The sequence below is a fragment of the Tenrec ecaudatus genome, chromosome 2 (genome assembly GCF_050624435.1).
Source record: "Tenrec ecaudatus isolate mTenEca1 chromosome 2, mTenEca1.hap1, whole genome shotgun sequence".
Taxonomy (NCBI): domain Eukaryota; kingdom Metazoa; phylum Chordata; class Mammalia; order Afrosoricida; family Tenrecidae; genus Tenrec; species Tenrec ecaudatus.
In genome coordinates this window covers 45,535,547-45,558,369 of record NC_134531.1, presented here as the reverse complement: position 1 = coordinate 45,558,369, position 22,823 = coordinate 45,535,547, and the positions used below count along the sequence as shown (strand labels likewise).

General features: G+C 41.4%; 1 protein-coding gene across 1 annotated transcript in view; it reads left to right on the top strand.

Annotated features, from left to right (window-relative positions):
• Positions 1-22,823, top strand: part of EMB (embigin) — a 59,461-nt gene that overhangs the window by 8,785 nt on the left and 27,853 nt on the right. Inside the window, exon 2 of the mRNA XM_075541017.1 lies at positions 3,663-3,752. Within this exon, the coding sequence (XP_075397132.1) occupies positions 3,663-3,752 (90 nt within the window). The remainder of the gene's footprint in view (positions 1-3,662; positions 3,753-22,823) is intronic.

Sequence of the window (22,823 nt, the reverse complement as noted above, 5' to 3'; positions counted from 1 at the left end):
AGATGCATATTTATAATGCTGAATAACAATGATAAAATGAGACTTGGTTGAACTGATTTAAGCTATCCGTTTGGATATTTATATTCCATGTATGTCAGTAGAAAATGTGTGCGAGAGAATGTTTATTTTAATAAGCCCTTTGTCTTATACTTTTCTTTAAAACAAAGCCAAACTCCAAAACTTTTAAGTTCAAGAGAACACTTTGAAGATTAGAAAGAATGTTTATTATGATTAATCAGAAATCTATTTGTATTCAATTCTGATTTAAGTAAAAGCCAATCTTCAAACTCAAGGCACGTATGTCCCATTCTTTGTACTTTCCTTACTGTGACTAAATGGCGTCTGGATATTATTGTCGTTGCTAGGAGCTATCAAGTTTGTTCCAACGCACAGGGACCCTCGATGCACAGCTGAGGACACGCTGCCGGGCCGCCCGGGCCGCCAGGTGTGCCTGTGCTTGAGCCTGTGGGGCAGCTGTGATGTCTGTCCCCCACCGAAGGGCCTTCCCTGTTTCCTGCCCCTCTCCTGTCCCAAACCGGGTGCCCTCCCCCAGGAAAGTGCTCTCTCCCGACCACAGCCAAAGTGCAGGAGGCGGAGGCTTGCCGTCCTTTTCTCTAAAGAGGATTTTGGTTGCGCTTCTTCCAAGACAGATTTGTTTGTTCTTTGGTGGTCCGTGTTACAAATGTTGCTTTCATTTTAAGTGGAAATTAGAGTGCATTTTTGTTCATTTGCAAATGCCAATAGCCTAAATTAAAAATCACTTCCAAAAATGTATTTTAAAAGGTAATGTATGAAAAATACCCACCTAAAGGTTATAGATGAGAATCCTCGTCTTTTTTTAAATCCTAGTCCTTTTGATGTAATGTCTTCATGCCTGGTCTTTTCTGAAGAGGGAGGGGAGAAAACCTTCAAATCCATAGAACAACCATTCAAGGTTGCTAGTCTTTTGGGTTGGCATTTTTGGCATGACCTGTAAAAGAATGCCAGGTGGAAATGTTCCAGCATCGATTAAGAAAGGGGGCCTATCATAGCCCCAGGAATGTGAGTTATGATCCCGGCACCATCGTTCATTATTTACGCAACTTCCCTGAGCCTTCCTTATGAAATGAAGTCTCAGGCGGTGAAATCATTGTCAAAGAGCTGGATGGATTGCCGTTGGAATCCCCCAGAAGCAACGGAGAGCACAGCATTTTTGTCACTCCTTTTTGTGACTCAGCCTAATCCTTTCAGGGAAGTTTTCAAAGTACATCTGCCTACATCTCCTGCCAATTTCCTTTGATACCAATGTTAGCTGAATCAGCCTCTTGCCAGCTGTCCTTTTACTGAGTACAATAAGGTTTGGACTCTCATTTATTTAATTTTTGCTGTTGTTAAAAATGATCGTGGCTAAACAAAGGGGCACCTGACTTTTGCGGTTCTGTCACCTTCTGGCGGCCGATTGCCCTGCTTCATTCAAGGCATTTTTGTGTATTGCCTTTCACACGGGCCTGTCCCAAGACAGAGATTATGAAGTTATACCTGTCCTTGCACCATTGAAAATGCCAGCGGACAGAGTTCAGGGAAAGGAGAACCCTATTGATCCACAATTTAAAGGGGGTATGGAGTTGGGCACAGCCAGTATCTGGTTAACAGACGTCCGCTTTTATCCTGAACCTAGCAACTGCCTATTGGAAATGGTCATCACAACTGCCATATTCTGGAATTATTTTCTCAAACTACCTTGTTCTGGAAACTGTCTTCCTTATTTCCTACAGGAGCCCTGGTGGTGTAGTGGTTACAAATTGGGCTGCGATCTGCCTGGTTGGCAGTTCGAACCAACAGCAGTTCCAAGGGAGAAAGACTGGACTGTACTACTGTAAACAAGGAGCAGTCTCTCACTGTAAACAAGGAGCAGTCTCTCACTGTAAACAAGGAGCAGTCTCTCACTGTAAACAGGGAGCAATCGCTCACTGTAGGGTTTCCTTTTTCAGCGGACAGAAGCGCCCTCTGGGGGTCACTGCAATGATCTCATTCATTGAGAACCTTCTGCCCCTATGGCTTTTCAAACTGCCAACCTTGTGGTTAGCAGCCCAATGTGTAACCACTGTCACCAAGCCTCTTCATTACATCAGCAAAGACAGGACGAATCCCCAATACAACGGGCCTTTCCTGCCGCCACGTCCCCTCCTGGCTTCTAATCCAGAAGTGAATATCATCCGTTTTGATCTGTTATGTTTTCTCTTTCAAATAGCCTCTAGATGCACTATACTCAAAATGAAAAAGAAAAAAATGGGATTTTATCATGTACATGAGCCCGTTGGGTATAGGTGCAGTGTGCTAGAGGGAGAAAGAGTGTGAACCAGTGAATTTAGGAATGAATGAATATGAATGAATGAATATTGGACATGGGTAGAAGGAAGGTTTTGTGTTTCTGGTAGCCCAAAGGGAAATACAGGGTATGTCTTACTGGAGAGTCACTGTCGGAGAGTAATATGGTGCTTTAGGCATGTTTTCAGTTATGGATTTCTTTTATGAGAATGGCACATTCCAACTTCCAATGCAGGATTTGGACTGACTAAATCTTTGGAACCCAGACTACCAGACAGTTGGATTCTGGCTAGGTAGACCTCCTCCTCCTCCTCCTCCTCCTCCTTCTTCCTCTTCTTCTTCCTCTTCCTCTTCCTTCTTCTAATTAGGCAATATTTGTAAAAGCTGTGTGAATTGTGGAGTAAGAAAATGGATTCCTGACTTTAATAACATTTTTTGTACTTCTAAGAACACAACCAAACCCCAAAATCAAACTCACTGTCAACAAGTGAAATCTGACTCATAATGACCCTGTAGGACAATATAGAACTGCACCTTTTGGTTTCCAAGACATCAGCCTCATCTTTCTCCCACGGAACACTTGGTGGTTTCAAACCACGTACCTTGTGGTTAGCAGCTCAGTGGACAGCCCACTACACCACCAGGGCTCCTCCTTAATAAAAGAAGGGAATAGAAATCTCTCTGTGCAACCTTGTGCTGCGAATACCTGGCCAAGTGTAACAGCTGAGAAAAACTCACTTGATGTTAAATCTATAGGGATCTTTAATTCCAAAAAGCATACACAAAACTTGAAAATTTGATTCTAATAAAAGTTGTTATGATTAGGTGCCATCAGGTTGCTTCCAATGCATAGTGACTCTATGCACAGTGTAACTGCGTCAAGCCAGCTTGCTGAGGGGACTCCTCTTTTTCACTGACCCTCTAATCTACCTTGCATGATGTTCTTTTATAGGGACTGGTCATTCCTGATATATTCTGAAATCTTGGAGTATATGACTGCTAGTGGAAGCTTTGGAAAATATTTTATTTTATTAACAGTATCCTAACGCTTTTTAATTGTTTCAAACTGGCTTTTGATAGCCCTTAAGTCTTGGTCAAACAAACAAACTTAACTCATTGCCATCAAGCCAATTCTAACTCATAGTGACCGTATCAGCACAAGGTAGAACGTCTATTGTGGGTTTCTGAGGATGTAACTCTTCCAGGAGGAGAAAGCCCCGTCTTTCTCCTGCAGAGATGCTCATGGTTTCTAACTGAGACATTGCGTTTCGCAGCCCAAAGCACAACCCACTCTGACACCAAAGCCCCTTACATCTTGGTATGGATATGTAATTCCATGTTCTCCCTCTTTGCAGATTCGCCTTTGACAAGTCTACCTGCCAGAGAAGAAATGATGGCAAAATATTCTAACCTTTCCTTGGAAGCTTACAACATATCACTGACAGGTGAATGCATCATGTTTAAAATAATACAATGCCAAAATACACTGCTTTCTTTTTTTCTATTCTCTTTTTAAATTGCGCTACTACTGTCCTACTCCTAGTTTGGCAGGAGGAATGCCAGTTCCTTATACAATTACACTATTACGTGATGGGAATCCAGTGATCCTGGTGCTTGAAGAAAGCAGCTTTTCTGATCAGCGGGAGCTATGAAAGGCTCTGGAGGGGAGGGGGCACCTGAGAAGGGGAGAATTGTGGTAGTGTGCAGAAGCTGTACTGTTTTCATCAATTAGTGCTTGTGCATCCATTGCGATCTCTGCATTGGGAGGGGACTTCTCCTCCCATTTATTTCTTGGAAGAGCCAGAGAAATATTAATGACATTGAGTTAAAGACAGAGCCATAGGAAAACAAGCAAAGTACTCCAGCAGAAAACTTAGCTCTGGATGAAAATACTATTTCATCCTTCAAGGTTTGGGATTTCAGTGTTGCAAAAACAATCACAGTTGACACATTTTAATAACAATTACAGTAGAGTAGAAAAATTTTAAGTAAGTTATTAATTAATTTCCTGGTTTTTTGAATCATTTTATTAGGGGCTCTTACAGCTCTTATTACATTCCACACATCAATAGAGGAGCTTATACCAAGGACTCAAGTAGAAAATGTTTTGGAAATGATGATGGCAACATATGTAGAAATATACTTAAATCATTTCTTTTTTAAAAAAACCATTTTATTGGGGCTCCTACAACTATTATCACAATTCCATCCATCCATCCATCCATTTTGTCAAGCACATTTGTACATATGTTGCCATCATCATTCTCAAAACATTTTTTTTCTACTTGATCCCTTGGTATTAGCTCCTCATTTTCCTCCTCTCTCCCCCTTCCTCCCCTCATGAACTCTTGATAATTTATAAATTATTATTATTTTTTCATGTTTTACACTGGCTGATGTCTTCATTCACCCACTTTTCTCTTGTCCATTCCCTTGAGAAGGGGAGGGGGTGGGTTATAGGTAGATCATGTGATCAGTTCCTCCTATCTCCTCCAACCTTCCCCTTACCCTCCTGCTATGGCTATTCTCAATATTGGTGAGGGGTTTATCTCTACTAGATTCCCTGTATTTCTAGTTCTTATTTGTACCCATGTACGTGCTCTGGTTTAGCCAGATTTGTAAGGTAGAATTGAGATCATGGTAGTGGGTGGGAAGAAGCATTAAAGAACTAGATGAAAGTTGTGTGTTTCATTGGTGCTATACTGCACCCTGACTGGCTCTTCTCTTCTTTGTAACCCTTCTGTAAGGGGGTATCCAGTTGTCTACAGATAGGCTTTGGGTCTCCACTGAGCACTCTCCCTCATTCACAAAGATATAAATTTTTGTTCTGGGTCTTAGATGCCTGATACTTGATCCTATTGACACCTCATGATCACACAGGCTGATGTGCTTCTTCCATGTGGGCTTTGTTGCTTCTCAGCTAGATGGCTGCTTGTTTATCTTCAAGCCTTGAAGACCCCAGATACTGTATCTTTTGATCCGGACACCATCTGATTTATATACCACATTTGCTTATGCATCCACTTCAAGTAATTATGTACTGATACATCCCAGCCCTGTCCAGATCAAGTCAATGAGTCTAATATTAGCCCATAAGTCCGATATTAGCTCATGAATTTCTCTTCAGATTCACACAGCACATGAATGCAGGAAGATCACAGGCCGATAGGTGGAAAGTCCTGTGGGTCCAATGGCAGTGGACACATCTCTAGGGCTCTGGTGGCCACAAGTGTGGGTCCAGGTAGCTTGTCAACAGGAAGGTGAAGCAGAAGGATAGTGTGTCTCACCTCCAGGGAGGAAGAGAGGAAGTACCAGAATCCTCAGGAGAAGGCCACGCCTTCAAGGGATCGCTAGACTGATGTGAGTGACAGGCTAGGCTCCATCCCTTCATTCTTATTTATCAAGTTGAGAGGAAATTGTGTAATTAATTACCATAGTAATGTCCACTTGCATGTGCATCTCTAAAGCCTATTATATAAAAATTTGAATAAATAGGTACAACTTTGTGATGTACATCAAAACATTATTATTTTTGGTTTATTACTATGTTAATGATGTTTTAATACATCCAGAAATGTTTCTTTGGAGAAACATTTTACTGGCCAAGGTTAAAATATGATCTGTACCTAACTGTTCCAACTTACATATAGATATTTAATATTGACAGACTGAGGAATGGAACTACCCAGGTTACACATGAGATCTGCTCCTGTGTCTGTCAGACTTTGTGGGGATTTCAAACCTGTTCTGCCTGGTTCAGACTAACAATCTAAAAGTTATGGTGACCCAGAAGATAGCTGGAACAGGAAAAGTTATGGGTTGAATTTCGCCTTGCTAAAATCTTAATCTCTCTCAGAGGAGAAGCAGAGTCCATACTGGATAGTAACCAATTCTTTTACCTCCTGATTCTGAGTGTGTTTCAAAGCACTGATGCCCTACCCAAGTTTATGGTACCCAGGCCAAAGATGGTGGCTGACCACACTGCTCTGAATGTGTGTAACTCTCCAACAGTCCTGCCAAGCATCCAGTCTCATGCAGCAGGCTTCTGAAAGGCTAACTGTGCTTTTATGTCTCCCACTTCTGGGCTTTGACTAGAAAATTTCCACATTCCTGTCCTGTACTGAATCTGCCAAATGCTAAAACTTTGTGTCTATTTCTTTTTGGCTTTAAAGGGCAAGTAGGAATCGTCTGTAAGTTAGACATGCCCACCAATGTTAAAGTGTTTGCACTCTGCCCAAACTCTCACAGAATTCTATTTCATAGACTGTATGAAGGAAGGTCAGTGGCACATGGCTGTCTTCGGGTCTACTTCTCTATTTCCATCGACTAGCAAAAGAATATTCTTGCTCCTTCCAATCTGATTCCAAGGGAATGTTTGCTCTGAATTTTTTGTAGCATATTTTACGACATTGTGCAAATCCTGTTTCTTCCCTGAAGTCCCAATCCCTTGCCAGTACTTCATGTTTACTCTTTCTTTAAAAAGGGAATTACAACATTTCTGTGTTGCTATAGTTTGTTTTATGGTTTTAATGGCCCAGTTATTCTTTTCTTCAGGTAGGATGAAATGTTTATTTAAGAGAGATTCATATGAAAACAAGGTTTTCAAGTTCTTTGATCCGGCCTCTTGGCTGCAGCTTACTCCCTCCTTTCCCAGCTAGATCTTGGGAAACAAATGGTCAGCTTACTAAGGAGTGAGCAAAGAGTGGGCGTTTTCATTGATGCCAAGATGGGTATACATTTACTTAACCTGCTTGGAGGGCTCAACTTCAAGCCAGTCTTACTCTAATTGTGTTCTTAAAACCAGTGTTCCTCCTGGAAAGGAGTGGTTCAACATTCATGTGGTAACATTGCATCTCTCTGTTGAGAATCAGATATTGAATTTGTCCCAAGATTGATACTGTCTGGTTGTATCTTTGCACCATAAGGTTTGCTTTCAAAAATTACCTTTACAAAATGTGGAATTCGCATTTGAAGATGATTAGGAATTTTAATGGCGGCCTTCCTGATGTCATCAGTAACTCTCTGCTTGCCAGTGTTGATGGCGCTGGCTGTTCGTGATGATCACTAAAACTTACATTACTTGCCTTTCTCCTTTCCTTTAGGACACTTCATGATCCTGTTAGGATCAAGTATTTCTTTTACAGAGATTCAAATTTCTACATAGTTGGTAAATTTCTGGAGCATCCTGACAACCTTGGCCAGCCTCTTCATACATTTACTTAAATCGAACTGGGGAAATTGGGGGAAAACTGACCATTTGTCTTCAAAGAATACAAACCATGGCGTCTAGTTCATGAATGTCCAGTTGTTTCGTAATTTTATGTGTTTAACACATTGCTATTTACTTGAAAATCCCCAGGTATTTATATCATGTACATATTTATATTTCCTTCTCTTAACAAACCCAAATAGATTTAGTTTGAGATAGTAGTTGTGTTTTGAACTTGAGCACTTTGATGTCAGAGCATGCTGTTAACCATTATGAATTCAGCTTTTCCTAATGACCAACTTTTCATACCATTTAATAGCATTATGAAAACAATTATATCTATTTTAAAGACACTGCCATTACTTTTGAAACAATTCATTCAAAAATTATGACAACAAAGCCATTGTAATTGCTTGATTCCTTGAAAGGTGAGTCATAGAAATTTCATTTGTTGATATTATACATGTATTTTTGAAAGTATAGTTGACTTACTCTGAATAATATACTTTTCTTATTGATATCACTGTTTTACAAAGTGACATTTAACATATAATAAGGCTGCATACAATAGGGGGTAATTAGCACAACAAAAAACAAAAACTGATATTTTGATAATAGAATATTTTTACACTATGACACCAAATTTTCTAGTGTCTATGTTTGGAATTCCCTGTGTTACTGCAATTAGAATATTATGGTACTCTTTTTATTCTTCTTTCCTTCCACACATTTTAGAGTTTGGCATCTCAATCAGTGTTTTCTAGTTTAATTAAAGAGATTAAAATCAAAACATCAGCCTGCAATATTCTTAACCAGCCTGGTAACATTGGAAAAACTCTTCTTTATATTGACCCATTGGCACAATTCCTTGACCAATTTCAGACACAAGCTTGGGAAATTACTGGTCAAAAAATTAGAAGTCAGCGTATTTTGGAGGTGCAGGTGTTCCGGTAAGTGGAACGTGCACTGTGCAAGGTTTGGGATGGCTACTCAAGTTAATGGACAACCAGGGTGCCTTGCCTTAGCCAGGCCAAATTGTTGGTCAAGGACGGAATCCTGTGCACAATCAGTGCAGTTGACAACAGAAACCCCGCAAGCTGAATGGGGGCCAGCAGATTATAAGCAAGGGATCTTGGAGGCTCCTCAACTTGCGGCTGGTGTTATGAGGGGGTACCCGGAACCCTGAATTTGCAGCCCGTCCACGGGGAGTGTTGTGGGGACCCCTGATCTTTTGGCTGGCTTCTTAAAGTTTGGGCAAATTTGGCAATCTGGAAGACTGCACTTTAGTTTGTGAGATGTGCCCTCAATGTGGGTGATTAAGATGAGAGGACTGTTGCATGAACAGCCGGTGTCTGAACAGAGGGACACACATTTCCAGTGGATTCACATTCATCACTCACAGTCCGGCATCAGGGAAGTAGGGTTTAGGCTTTTTTTTTTCTCCGTGCACCTGATTATCTGCATTTTGGCACCCCAGGAATTGATACTGAAAGATATAAACCACTGATGGGCATTTAAATGTCAAGGGCCGACATCAAGGTGTAACCATCTGAAAGTCAGAAACTCATCACCAAACTAGTGGATCATGCTTTCCACCAGGGCATTGGGTACACGGTGTCCTCATGTTCATTTCATGAGTACTGAAGCCCTCATCTTATTCTTCTGTACTGGAATACAAGTATTTTGAAATGCAAGCCATGATTCTCTGGGAAGCACCTTAAGGAACCATATGCGAGTGGAGCATTTGCAGAGAATCACAGGAAATAGTCAAATGGCAATTAGAATCTGAGGATGACCTGCTTCAAATCATGGCTACTTTGCGGTTTTAATGCTATTAAAAAGTATTTTCTTGTGAAGGTGAAGATTTAAAAAGTACCGATCCCTCTGTTCCATCTACCCTCACTCTGCTGTAGTGCCCTCTGCAATTTTGTACTGCCTCACTGCCTTTTATTTAGTGCGTTGGTGCAGTTGTTTGAAAGTGATGAAGAATTCCTTGTCTTTGAGAGTTCATATGTCTTGCTGTTTACGGGGATCTGGACTCAACTACATCAGAATTTGAGAATCAGTCCTCCCATTCTCTTGGTGTGTGATATTGGGCAAACAGCTGTAGCTTCTTCATGTTTAACGCAGGGATAACGACAGTCGTACTTAACCTACTGGGTTGTTGTGAATATTAAATGACAAGCAACATATAACTCTAGCGTGCTACATGACAGCTATTCTTACATGATGGAGCTTCAAGAAATTTATGGAGAAACAGAATTAAAAGATAATGGAATTTTTCAATGAACCTCCCCCACGGTCTTCCCTTCCCCTATGTTACCTCAATAAGGTAAGTGGTGAGAGATTGTGACGAGACCTTTGTTTGCGAAGCTATGTTATGGGAGAAAGACAGGGCTTTCTATTCTCACAGAGTGACAAGCTTGGAAACCCAAAGGCGCCTCTCTGCTCTGTCCTGGAGTGTCTCTGTGAGTTGGCATCAACTCAATGGCAGTGAGTTTGGTTTGGCGTTATATTACTATTATTTTTTTAACAAATGTCTCATTTAATCCTCTGTACAGTCTCATAAAATATATAATGTCCCGTTTTTTACACATGAAATGGAAGCATTTGATGTCAAGAGATTTTGTTTTGCTGATGAGAAGTACTCAGTCAGGAGAGTTCAATGATCTAAGTTTTGCTTTAGAAACATAACTCCAGTGACCAAGGAAGGTCGGGGGTCTGCAGGGTAGTGAATTGTTTATACCTCTTCTAGCCATAGTTAGGTTTTGTTATCCCGCCAAATGAATGCTTTTTCCCATGTGGTCTGGGTAAGAAGATGGGGGAAGATACCGATGATTATATGATTCAGCTGTGAGTGATTGCGATTCTGCTGTGGGTTTAAGTTGCAGTATCTCAAAAGCAGGGAGTGAGGTCTCACTACTAGCAAGAGAGGAGGGCCAGGAGTGGAGGGTGACCTTCAGATCCTGCTGCTGGTTTCTCTGGCAGATTTCAGATTTAAGGGACTTGAGTTGAGGCCAGTCCCCTGACCTGACTTTACCAGTGTCCACAGCCTTGGGGACACGGGGGGTCCTCCAGACAGACACTTGAATTTTGGATTTGTGATTTTCCAGCACCTACATAGGCATTATCAGCACAACCATGGCCCATTTTCCTTCACGTTGTGAATCACATACCCCCGGGATGTAAGGAAATATGCTGAGGGGAGGAGTGGTTGTTGGTGGCAGAAATGATGGAGTGGTAAACGGTTTGGGAAAATGGGTCATTTGGGATATATTTAACCTCTGCTTTCTTGGGAGTAGTCTTGTATTAATCTTTCTAAAAGAAATGATTTCTGCAAGGCCATTTGTCTGCTTCTGGTGAAAGACATGAAAGCCTTTTCAATCGGCTCATATGTATGCAAACACTGGACAGTGGAACGGACCACAGGAAAAGAACTGGTGCATGTGAACTCTGGCGGTGGTAAGAACACTGACTGAACGGCGGATTGCCAGGAGAACACACGCACCAGGCTTAGAAGAAACCCAAGCAGAGTGTTCCTTAGAGCAGAAGAAGATGAGAGTCACCTTTGACACGCCATCAAGAAGGAAGAATTACTAGATAATAACATCAGATTGGGCGGGAATGGGTTGACACAACAGCAACCACAGTGGGTTCAAACCCACCCAGGGTCATGAAGATGGCACCTGCAGACCTTCACACCTGCCCTTACAGAGTCTCCCATAGACTTGGGAAGATAAGTTTGAATGGAACTGAGAGTTTTGACTTTTAGCGAAAAATTCACTGGTCTATTATATTATCTTCAGTGTCATTTCTATCACCAAAGTCTTGTTTTAAAAATATTGATTCTTTTTTGTTTCCAATGTTCACATCCCACTTACTAATAATTATCAATGCATTGCATTGAATGTTTGATCAGTTTCAGGCTTAAAAAATTGGTAAAAATTCTTCAATTTTTCACCTCCGGCATTAGTAGTCAGGGCATAACTTTGAATACAGTCACATTACCTTTTCTTTCTATAGGCATATAGATGCTATCACTGACAGTGTTATGCTTTAGGGTAGATCTTGAAATGTTCTTTTTTGGTGATGAATGTCATGCTGCTGTTATTGAGATTTTCATTTTGGGTATTGTAGACCACTTGATGATCTAATTCAAAATTGCATGTTACTAGTTTACTAATGCCTAGGGTATCTATCTTTAGTGCGCTACCTAATTTTTGATGCTTCGCCATGATCCTTGATTCATACTGTGCATCTCCCACATTCCAATTCTAGTGAATGTCTCTGAGCTTTGTTTTCTTTCTCATTTTGAGTCCTACCACATCAGCACATGAAGATGCTCAAAGCTTCATTCCATCCACACCATTAAGGTAAACTGACTTTGAGTGGAAACTCATTTTTTTATCAACAATATCAACAACAACTCTACATTTGGACCACATTAAATAGAATATACGTTTAAGAAATTGACTATATCTGTAGAAAGAAACAATACAGAAGTTGAATATCATTAGCACAGAGAATGAATTTGTAACAGATCATCAATTACTAGCATGAATGTTCAAGGTGAAGCTGAAGAAAATGAAAGCAAGTTCATGAGAACAACAGTAGAGCCCTGAGGATATGCCACAAGAATTGAGACCATCTCAGGAGTGGATTTGGTGCATGGAACAGTAATGAGCCTAAACCAGATGAGTTGCAGGCGGACATCAAGGACTTCAAAAAGTTCATGGAAAAATTGAATAAAAAGATATTGAAAACATTCCATGAACTTTCTGAAGCCCCTCATACATTAAGAAAGACCCTCAACAATATGAAGTGATACAGTGGTTTCAACAAGGGGAACAAGCACAGCAAAGGTTCGGAGGATCGTGAAGGACCACAGAAGCCTTTCTCTCCGTTATATGTGGGGTCAAGATGAATCAGAACCTACTTAACGTCACCGACTAATGATACCTCTAAGAGATTTGAGATTATTTTGTTTTATTGACGCTCCTTTTACGCATAGGTCTCAAAATCCCTTCTGAATCCATTTTGGTCTTGTCATCTTTCCTGAATTTCAGATGATGTTTTGCTTTCGTCATGTAGAATGTTCTTGATGTCCTCCACTGGAGCATCAGGTCTAGTCATTCGTGTTCAGTGCAGCACATCTGTTCCCGAGATGTTCTTCAAATTCAGGTGCCTTAGACTCAAGATCATAATTCGGTTTCCTTGGACTTTTCAGATTTTTCTTTAGCTTCTACCTGAACTTACATGTGAACAATTGATGGTCTGTTTCAGAGTTGACCTCTTGCTTGGTTCTAGCTGCTGACAGTTGAGCTTGTACATTGTCTCTTCCCTCAAATGTATCCAATTTGATTTCTGTGTTTTCCATCTGAATAAGTCCTGCATATAGTAGTCATTTGTGTTGTGGAAAAAGTGTTCTTTGCTGTGAACAAGTCATTAGTTTTTCAACATTCGGTCATCAACTCTCTAGTTTCATTCCTGCAATCAAGTCCCTATTTTCCAACTCCATTCTTTCCTCTTTGTTCCCAACTTTTGCATTCCAATCGCCCGTAGTTATCAATGCATCTGGATTGCATGTTTATCAATTTTGGACTGCCATTGTTGGTAAAATCCTTCAATTTCTTTATTACTAGCTTTAGTGGTGGGGCATAGATTTGAACAATAGTATTGACTGGGTTTCCTTTACTATGGATAGAGTCTTTTCACAGACAGCATTGTATTGGGAAATGGATCTTGAAATGTCCTTTTTGATGAGTAGCGCAATGCCAATCCTCTGGTTGTGTCATTTCCACCATGTAAACCATATGATTTTCTAATTCAAAGTGGCCAATGCCGGTCCATTTCAGCTCACTAATGCCTGGGATTTGGTCTTTATACAACCTAATTTATTTGTGTTGACCTCTACTTTTCCTAGATTCACACTTCATACCTTCCAAATTCTGGTTATTAATTGATAGTTGCAGCTCGCTCTTCTCAATGTGAGTGGTGCCCCATCAGCAAGTGAAGACCCTGAAGGCGTTACTTCCCCAGGCTTTCCCCACCAACATCAGGAAAGCTGACTGCTTTGAGAAGGCTGCTTTTCCACAGCCAGACGTTTTGGTTTTTGTCCTTTCGGTGCCTTCTGCGGTCCTAAGGAGCTCATCCTCCGGCACAGTAGCTGACAGCGCCCTGCTTCTGTTCATCAAGTCTTCAGTGTCTGACAGTGTTTCGCTGCTACTCATAAGGGGTTCGGTGGTTGGTTCCTCAGAAGTGGACAGCCTATTCCTTCTTCGCAGTCTGTTCTTATTAAAAATTATGCTTTCTCACTTTGGGGGACCCTTGAGCCTTCTTGAATTTTAAACTACCGGTGACATAGCTTCCGGAATATCACAGCAGTGCACATAGAGATATGCTTTAAAGGAGTACAATGCTCTAGATCATGAACACCCAAAGTACTGCCCCTTTTCAGAACAAAATTGCCCAGCACCCCCATGGCAAATACAGTGTTTGGACTCTAGCCCATAATGCAAGACACAGTGGAGGCATTTGGTTTTGCAGACCCCCTGGATCATTTTAGTACTCCACTCTGCCCTGCCAGGGGTAATAACACTGCTTGAGAAACATTGAGGTAGACAGACATTCTATACTAGTTTTAAGCTAACCTCGTGTGAGGAGTGAGGCCAAATATTTTAACCTAAAAGAAAGCAGTTTCTGTAATATGATTATTCAGACATTGAAATAGCTTCGTTGAAGCATGAATGCTGGTGAAGGCATGAAATGTGTGAAAATCATTCTTTTAGGATATTTGCTAATGAGTTAAAAGACAGTACAGTTCCTGACAGGTAGGATCAAGTCAGTCTCAAGGGTACCACAGATTTAAAGATGAAGTGGAGAAAATGGACAGAATAATCCAATTCTCACTGCCATCCAGCCAATTCTGATTCTCAGTGACACTATAGGACCGAGTAGAATGGCCCCCTTTGGGTGCCTGAGGCTGTAAACCTTTATGGGAGCAGAAAGCCTCATCTTTCTCCCAAGAGTGGCCAGTGGGCTCATGTTCCTGGCCTTGGACAGTCCACTACACCACCGGGGCCGCGCTCCAAAGACCCCAGGTTTGAAACATACTCTCTTGTTTCTGGTACCTAGTCGGATGCCTGGTACGCCGTAGGTGTTTAGTAAATATGCTGACATGTGTAAATTCTTTCACATTTCCTTACTCAAGTTTTTGCCCTATATAACTGAGTCTTAGAGAGGTCTTTTACAGCTTGTTTTGTTTTTCATCCCTTTTGAACATAACATTCAGTTCAGCGATTTTTGAGTCACACAGGCACTTATTTCAGGCGTGTGCACACAAAGTACTCCACACTAGCTGTGCTTCACTGTTTGCACACTTCGCCCCTGGCCACCACTTACACAAGCGTCTCTGTAACGTTTTAAATGTAACTAAAAGTAATGTTGTACATTGTATTTAAGCTAATTGTACGTGTGTATTTTAGCTGTGCATTCCAGTTTTAACTGCCCTGCGCCATCAGGCTACCAGCGGGCGTCAGTAGTTTTCCCATCAGTATTTGGAGTCTTGTTTTGACTGGCACCTTCAGTGCAGCGTGAACTTCTTTCAACACTATTGGTTCTTGCTCATGGGCTTCATCTTGAAATAGTTGAACGTGGACTAGTTTTTGGTACAGTGAGTCTGTGCGTTCTTCCAATTTTCTTTTCGTGATTGTTGCATTGTTCAATAGGTTGTCCTTAGAATTTTCAATATTGCACTTGGAGGCTAGCAGTTTTTCGTCAGTCCTTTCCATTGTAGATTGCTGAGCAATTTTTTTGTTTGCATTTTTTAATTCTAGCGCTTTGCATATTTCACTACAATACATCTCAAGCTGCCCTTTGAAATGTTCGGTTTAGCTCTTTTACTTCATTATGTTTTCCATTTGCTTTAGGCGCTCTACAATTCAGAGCAAGTTTCAGAGTCTCTCCTGACATCCACTTAGATCTTCTCTTTCCTTCCCCTCTCCCCTTCCTTCTTTCCTTTCCTCCTTTGGTTTTCCTTTCTGTTACTGAGCCAGTAAATCTTTATGAGAGCACAAGCCCCATCTTTCTCCTGAGAGTGGCTGGTGGGTTCCAAGTGCTGGCCTTGCATTGTCCACGACACCACAAGGGCCCAGGACCAAAGATCCCAGGGCTTGACACTGTTTCTCTTTCTTTCCTGAAACATTTTTCTTTCTCTCCGTCTTAATTACTTCTTGCTTACGTCATGACTGCTGTTCTTGACATCTTTCCACAGCTCATCAGGTTTTCTGTCAGCAGTGCTTAAGCAGTCAAATCTATTCTTGAGACATTCTCAAAGTTAAGATGGGATAAACTCAAGGGTGTATTTTGACTCCTATGGGCTTGTTTTCATTTTCTTCAGCTTCAACTTGAACTTAGCGCATGAACGATTCATAATCATTTCCACAGTCAGCCGCTCACCGGTCTGGTTTGCGTTGCTGATACTGAATTTTTCCATTGTCTCTTCCCATAGATGTAGTCCACTTGATTTCTGTATATTCCATTGAGAGAAGTTCACGTGTACACTTGTTCTTGTGTTGTTGCAGAAAGGCAGAAGTCATTGGTCTTGCAATGTCATGCTACCTGCCTCTTTGCTCCTATCATGAGGCCATAGTTTCCAACTACTGGTTTCCCCCTTTGTCTCTAACTTTTGCATTCCAATCACCAGTAATTATTTATTAAAGTCTTTCAACAAGTTGATAAGGCACTGGAAGCACTCACTCATCCATGTCAGGAAATGTGAAAGAGAACTGCCTGACAAAAAGACCGCAAGAGATCCATATTTGCATCAATTCCAAAGAAATGTAACCCAACAGAACGTACAAATTATAGAACAATGTCACCGATATACCGTCCAAGCAAAATTTGGTGGAAATCATCCAACAATGATTGCAGCAGAACATTGACATGGAGCTGCCATTAATTCAGGACAGATTAGAAGATGTGGAACAAGGGACATCATTGCCGATGTCACATGGATCTCGACTGAAAGCAGGGAAGACCAGAAATATACTGGCTTGCGTTTTATTGACTCTGCAAAGGCATTGGACTGTGGAGAACAAAACAAACTATGGACGGTCTGAGAACAGGCTTCATTGTTGCTTACGCAGAACCTGCACCTGGATTAAGAGGCGGTGTGGACAGAACTAAGGAATACTACATGCTTTAAAATCTAGAAAGACACTCAAGTTGAAAGCAAATGCTTTGAGGACAATGATGGCAACAAATGTACAAATGTGCTTGGCACAATGGATGGAAATATAGATTGTGATAAGGGTTGTATGAGCCCCCAATAAAATGATTTTTTAAAAAGCAAGGAAGATATTATATCCTCCCACTCTACGTATTCAATCCAACTATATGCTGCGCAAGATATACCTAAGGTCTTTTAACAACACCTTCCTCTGAAGTATGCAACCGGTGGATTGTTTCCTCATTGTGAAGAAGACCAAAATCCTCACAACTGCACCCATAGGTAACATATAGATTGAAGTTTTTGTCTTGCTTGGATCCACTGTCACTGCTCATAAAGGAGCAGTCGGGAGATCAAATGACATGTTTCATTGGTAAATCTGTGCACAAGACCTCTTTACTGTGTTGAAGAGCAAGGATGCCATTTTGATGATCAAGGTGCACCTGACCCAGGCCATAAGATTGTTTCTGTTCATTTGTTTTAAATAAATCATTGTATTGGGGGCTCTTACTGCTCTTATAGAAATCCGTACATCAGTTGTGTCAAGCATATTTGTACATATACTGCCATCATAATTTCCAAAACATTTTCTTTCCACTTGAGCCCTTGATATCAGCGCCTCTTTCTTTCACTCCCTCCCACCCTCATGAATCCTTGATAATTTATAAATTAAAAAAATCATTTTGTTGGGGGGTCGTACAACTCTTATCACAATCCATACATCCATCCATTATGTCAAGCACATTTGTACATTTGTTGCCATCATCATTCTCAAAGCATTTTTTCTACTTGAGCCCTTGGTTTCAGCTCCTCATTACCCCCCTCCCTCTCCACTCTCCTCCCTCACAAACCCTTGATAATTTATAAATTATTATTATGTTTTCATATCTTACACTGTCTGACATCTCCCTTCACCCACTTTGCTGTTGTCAGTCCCCCAGGGAGGGGGTTATATGTAGATCCTTGTCATCAGTTCCCCTTTCTTTCTACCCCACTTTCCTTCCACCATCCTAGTCAAAGCTGTACTATTTTTCATTGCCCCATATTGATGTGAAAGTTGGATATTGAATAAGGAAGACTGAAGAAGAATTTGTGCATTTGAAATATGGTACTAGCAAAGAATATTGAAGGACATGGGCTGCTACAAGAGCAAAAAGGCCTCTCTTGGAGGAAGGCCAGCCAAGGGTACCTAGGCCATGTTCTCAGCAGAGTCCAGACACTAGCAAGGCCACCATGCTTCCTGCACTCGTAGGGCAGTGGGAAACAGGGAGACCTGGGCGGTGCACTCAAGCATAGGAAACATTGTGAAGATGGCACACGCCCAGAACGTGTTTTATTTTTATTGTACATGGGGTTGCAGTGAATCAGAACCAACTTGATCACATGTCTCAGATACCTACCTGGGCATTTCTTCCCTACCCCAAAGGATCATTAAGATTTGCAGTACATTCTGTGACAATGAGTTTTTTTTAAATCCCATTATTAAAGAACCCTGTGGCCCATGGTCAAGTGCTCCCTACTAGCCAAAAGGTCAACAGTTCAAACACATCAGCTGCTCCAAGTGAGAAAGCGTGACAGTTTATTTCCATGAAGATAGATAGCCCACTGAACGATATACAGGCAGTTCTACTGTTTTATATAGAAAAAAACCTTGTTTTATAGTTTTTTGAGTCAAAAATAACTTGTTGATAATGAGTTTAGTTTACTACTGGACCCCTTTTTGTCAAGTGGTTAAAGTCCCCAGCTTCTAGCTAAATGGTTGACAGTTCAAACCAACCAGCAATTTTAAGAGAGAAAGATGTGACAGTCTTTCTGTAAGAAAAGGGCAATTCTCCAAGATGAGAATGCAACGTACCGACATGGAGTAGGGAGCCAGTAGAAAAGTCTGAGGGGCCAGCCCCAGTCCTAACTACATGGACTGCACCACCTCCCCTCAGAAGACTTCACTTCAGAGGACAGCACTGAAGCAGCAGCTCAGGGAGAGGGACATGTCTGATAGAGGACACAGGAGCAAATGAAGGGGGAGGAAGAAAGAGTGGAACACTTCCTGGCCCACCAAGCCTTGAGGATGTTATTCCTGCTCAGAGCAGTCAATCCACATGGAGGATCATATGGCTGGCCCCACTATGAGACACGGCATCCCTCACTGACCCATAGCCCCACAGGGGACAACACTGGATACACAGTGTGGGAATTACACCTGATCTCATCCCACCACACCCAGGCAAAACACTAAGGGCCTGGAACAGAACAGCAAGGGGAACAGAGCAATGAAATCCGCAGGGAATATAAAAAATAATCTTCCAGGCCAGTGCGTCACACCCCATCAGCTTCGACTGGAAAACACTCCTAAAGGTCAACAAACAGACCTTTTCTACAGGCTTTTCTCCCCCGCCCCCCCCCAATTGGTTTTTGTTGTTTTCTTTTGTTGGCTTCATTTTGCTCTGCCTTGTTTTTGTGCATATTATTATTCCTGCAGGTCTCTCTAGATAAGATAGGCAGGATAAACAATCTGGAGGAGAAAACAACGGGACCATTGGTTCTGGGGGCACATGGGAGAGGGGTGGGGTGGGTGGAGGAAGTGGTGTTAACAAACCCAGGGACAAGGGAACAACAAGTGATCCAAAATGGTTGTGAGGAGGGTGTACGAGGCCTGGTAGGGCTTGCTCAAGGGTAATGTAACCGAGAGGAATTAGTGAAACCAAAATGAAGGCTGAGTATGATAGTGGGACAAGAGGAAAATAAAAGGAAATAGAGGAAAGAACTAGGAGGCAAAGGACATTTATAGAGGTCTAAATGCAGGCATGTGCATATGTAAATATATTTATATATGATGGCGGGGAAATAGGTATATGTGCATACATTTATAGATTTAGTATTACGATAGCAGATGTACATTGGGCCTCCACTCAAGTATGCCCTTAATGCAAGAACACTTTGTTCTATTAATCTGGCATTATATGATGCTCACCTTCCCGACACAATTGCTGAAGACAAAGTGGGTGAATAAGCAAATGTGGTGAAGAAAGCTGATGGTGCCCTGTTTCAAAAGATGTAGTATCTGGGGTCTTAAAGGCTTGAAGATAAACAGCCATCTAGCTGAGAAGCAACAAAGCCCACCTGGAAGAAGCACACCAGCCTGTGTGATCATGAGGTGTCGATAGGATCAGGTATCAGGCATCAAGGAACAAAAAACATCATATCATTGTGAATGAGGGGGAATGAGGAGTGGGGACCCAAAGCCCATCTGTAGGCAAGTAACTGTACATCCTTTTACAGAAGGGTTGCAAGGAGGAGACGATCCAGTCAGGGTGTAGTGTAGCAACAATGAAACATACAACTTTCCTCTAGTTCTTAAATGCTTCCTACCCCACCCCCCATCATGATCCCAATTCTACCTTACAAATCCGGCTAGATCAGCGGTTGTACACTGGTATAGATAGGAACTGGAAACAGGGAATCCAAGACAGATGATCCCTTTGGGACCAGTGGCGATACCAGGAGGGTGGAGGGAGGGTGTGGTAGAAAGGGAGAACCAATGACAAGGATCTACATATAACCCCCTCCCTGGGGGATGGACAAAAGTGGGTGAAGGGAGACACTGGGCAGTGTAAGACATGACAAAAATACTAATAATTTATAAATTATCAAGGATTCATGGGAGAGAGAGGGGAGGGAGGGGAAAATATGAGCTGATACCAAGGGCTTAAGTAGAAAGAAAATGTTTTGAGAATGATGATGACAAGTGTACAAATGTGCCCGACACAATGGATGTTACGTATGGAGTGTGATGACTTGTACGTGCCCCCAATACAATGATTAAAAAAAAATAGAATGGAGCAGTTCTATACTGTTTAATAGGATCTTTATGTGTTGGAATTGGCAGCAAGGTGTTTTAGTTTTTATGAAGTGACTTAGTTCTGTAAGATTTTTAGAAATTTGATTATATTATATATCTGCCTTTTTCTTGTTTATCTTCCAATTTGTTGAGAAAACTGGCTCTTTTTACATTTTCTCCACAATCTAGATGATGCAGATACATTTAGGGATTGTAATCATCACATTCCTCTCTACTGGGTAATTTTTATAAAGTGGGAATTGCATTGAGAGACGTAACCAATTTCAGTTCTCACTGTGTCCTTTTACTTTTGACAAGATTATTTCGTAGGTGGTGGGCACTCTTTCTTTCAGGAGGTACATCATTCTCTCTGAGATTTTTATGAGAGTCATGTAAAATGCAGAAGTCTATTGATTCATTAGCGGTTGCAACAGTGTATTCTGTTTTATGATTTCATCTTCATTCATTTGCTAGGGTTCTTCCATTAAGATAATTTCTTCTCCTCTACTCATTGGTTAGGCAGTGGTATATATAGTATAAGAGAAGTAGTATAAAAGAAGGATTGTGTGTATTTTAAATTATTTGCCACTGTTCAAAAAAGTTTTTCACCAAATAGAGTCCATGAGTTGGTGATTTTATATGTGTTTTATCTTCAGAAGTTCATGGCACATGCTTATTATGAAAAAAAATCGCATGTATTTAAACCTTTTTGGACCCAAAATAAACTAGCACTAACTTGTCATAACATGTCTGAACACAGTCTGGTTTGGAGTACTAAGAAGAAGACATCCGTTTGAAAAGAGCCCCAATGAGAACCGCATGAATTCTGCTAAAACCAAAGCAAGAACAGACATTAAATTAGTGGCGAAGCATTGGTAGAAGAGTATGGTGTGATCATTGATGTTTTCTGAAAAGTTTACAGGGACAATGCACCCAAAGAAACCAGCAGCTTTCAAAGGCATAGCTTACACAGTATAAGCTGATACTGAAGGTGAGGCCCATAGTGGTAGCCCATCCACGTTAATTTGCAAGAAAAAAAATTGTCTTGGTTAGCCCATACTGACTAAAAAAAGCAATTAACAGTATAGACAATAGCCAACAACAAAGACATAGCAATTGGAAAAGTTTATACAATTGTGGCTGAAAATTTAAGTTGAGCAAGCTTTCTGTTCCATGGGAACCAAAACAATTGCACACAAATCAGCTGCAGACAAGAGGAGGGCTTTCAATGGACAGTTTAAACAAGAGGAATCCTGGCTGTACCAGGTCCATCCTGAAGGCAAAACACAATAAAGACCACAGGGACCAAGACGTGGAAGTGACTCATTCAAAGAAAAGGCAGACTGCTTAAGAGCAAAGGTCATGGAAGCATTTATTAAGGCTGCTTTGGGTATTTTGCTTGTAGACTTTCTGGAAGGCCATTACGAGACTATTTTCAGAAAGTTAGCCAACGCTTTAGCAGAAAAATACCCTTAAAAAGTGTCGGCCAATGGAGATCCCCTCATAGAGGGGCTTAGGAGAGGAGATGGGTTAATTAGGGTGTGAGGTAGTATCGATGAAGAACACAGCTTTCCCCCAGATCCTGGATGCTTCCTCCCCCCAACTACCATGATCCGAATTCTACCTTGCAGGGCTGGATAGGACAGAGGCTGTACACTGGTACATATGAGGGTTGGAGGTACAGGGAATCCAGGGTGGATGATACCTTCAGGACCAAGGGTGTGAGGGACGATGCTGGGAGAGTGGAGGGTGAGTGGGTTGGAAAGGGGGAACTGATTACAAGGATCCACATGTGACCTCTTCCCTGGGAGAGGGACAGCAGAGAAGGGGGGAAGGGAGACCCCGAATAGGGCAAGATATGACAAAATAACGATGTATAAATTACCAAGGGCAGATGAGGGAGGGGGGAATGTGGAGGGAGGGGGGGAAAAAAAAGAGGACCTGATGCAAGGGGCTTAAGTGGAGAGCAAATGCCTTGAGAATGATTGGGGCAGGGAATGTATGGATGTGCTTTATACAATTGATGTATGTATATGTATGGATTGTGGTAAGAGTTGTTTGAGTCCCTAATAAAATGTAAAAGAAGAAAAGAGAAAAAAATGATTAGGGCAAAAACTGTACAGATGTGCTTTATACAATTGATGTATGTCTATGTATGAACTGTGAAAAGAATTGTATCAGCCCCAATAAATTGTTAAAAAAAAAAAAAAGAATCCAATCCATAGGTTTTGGATTACACT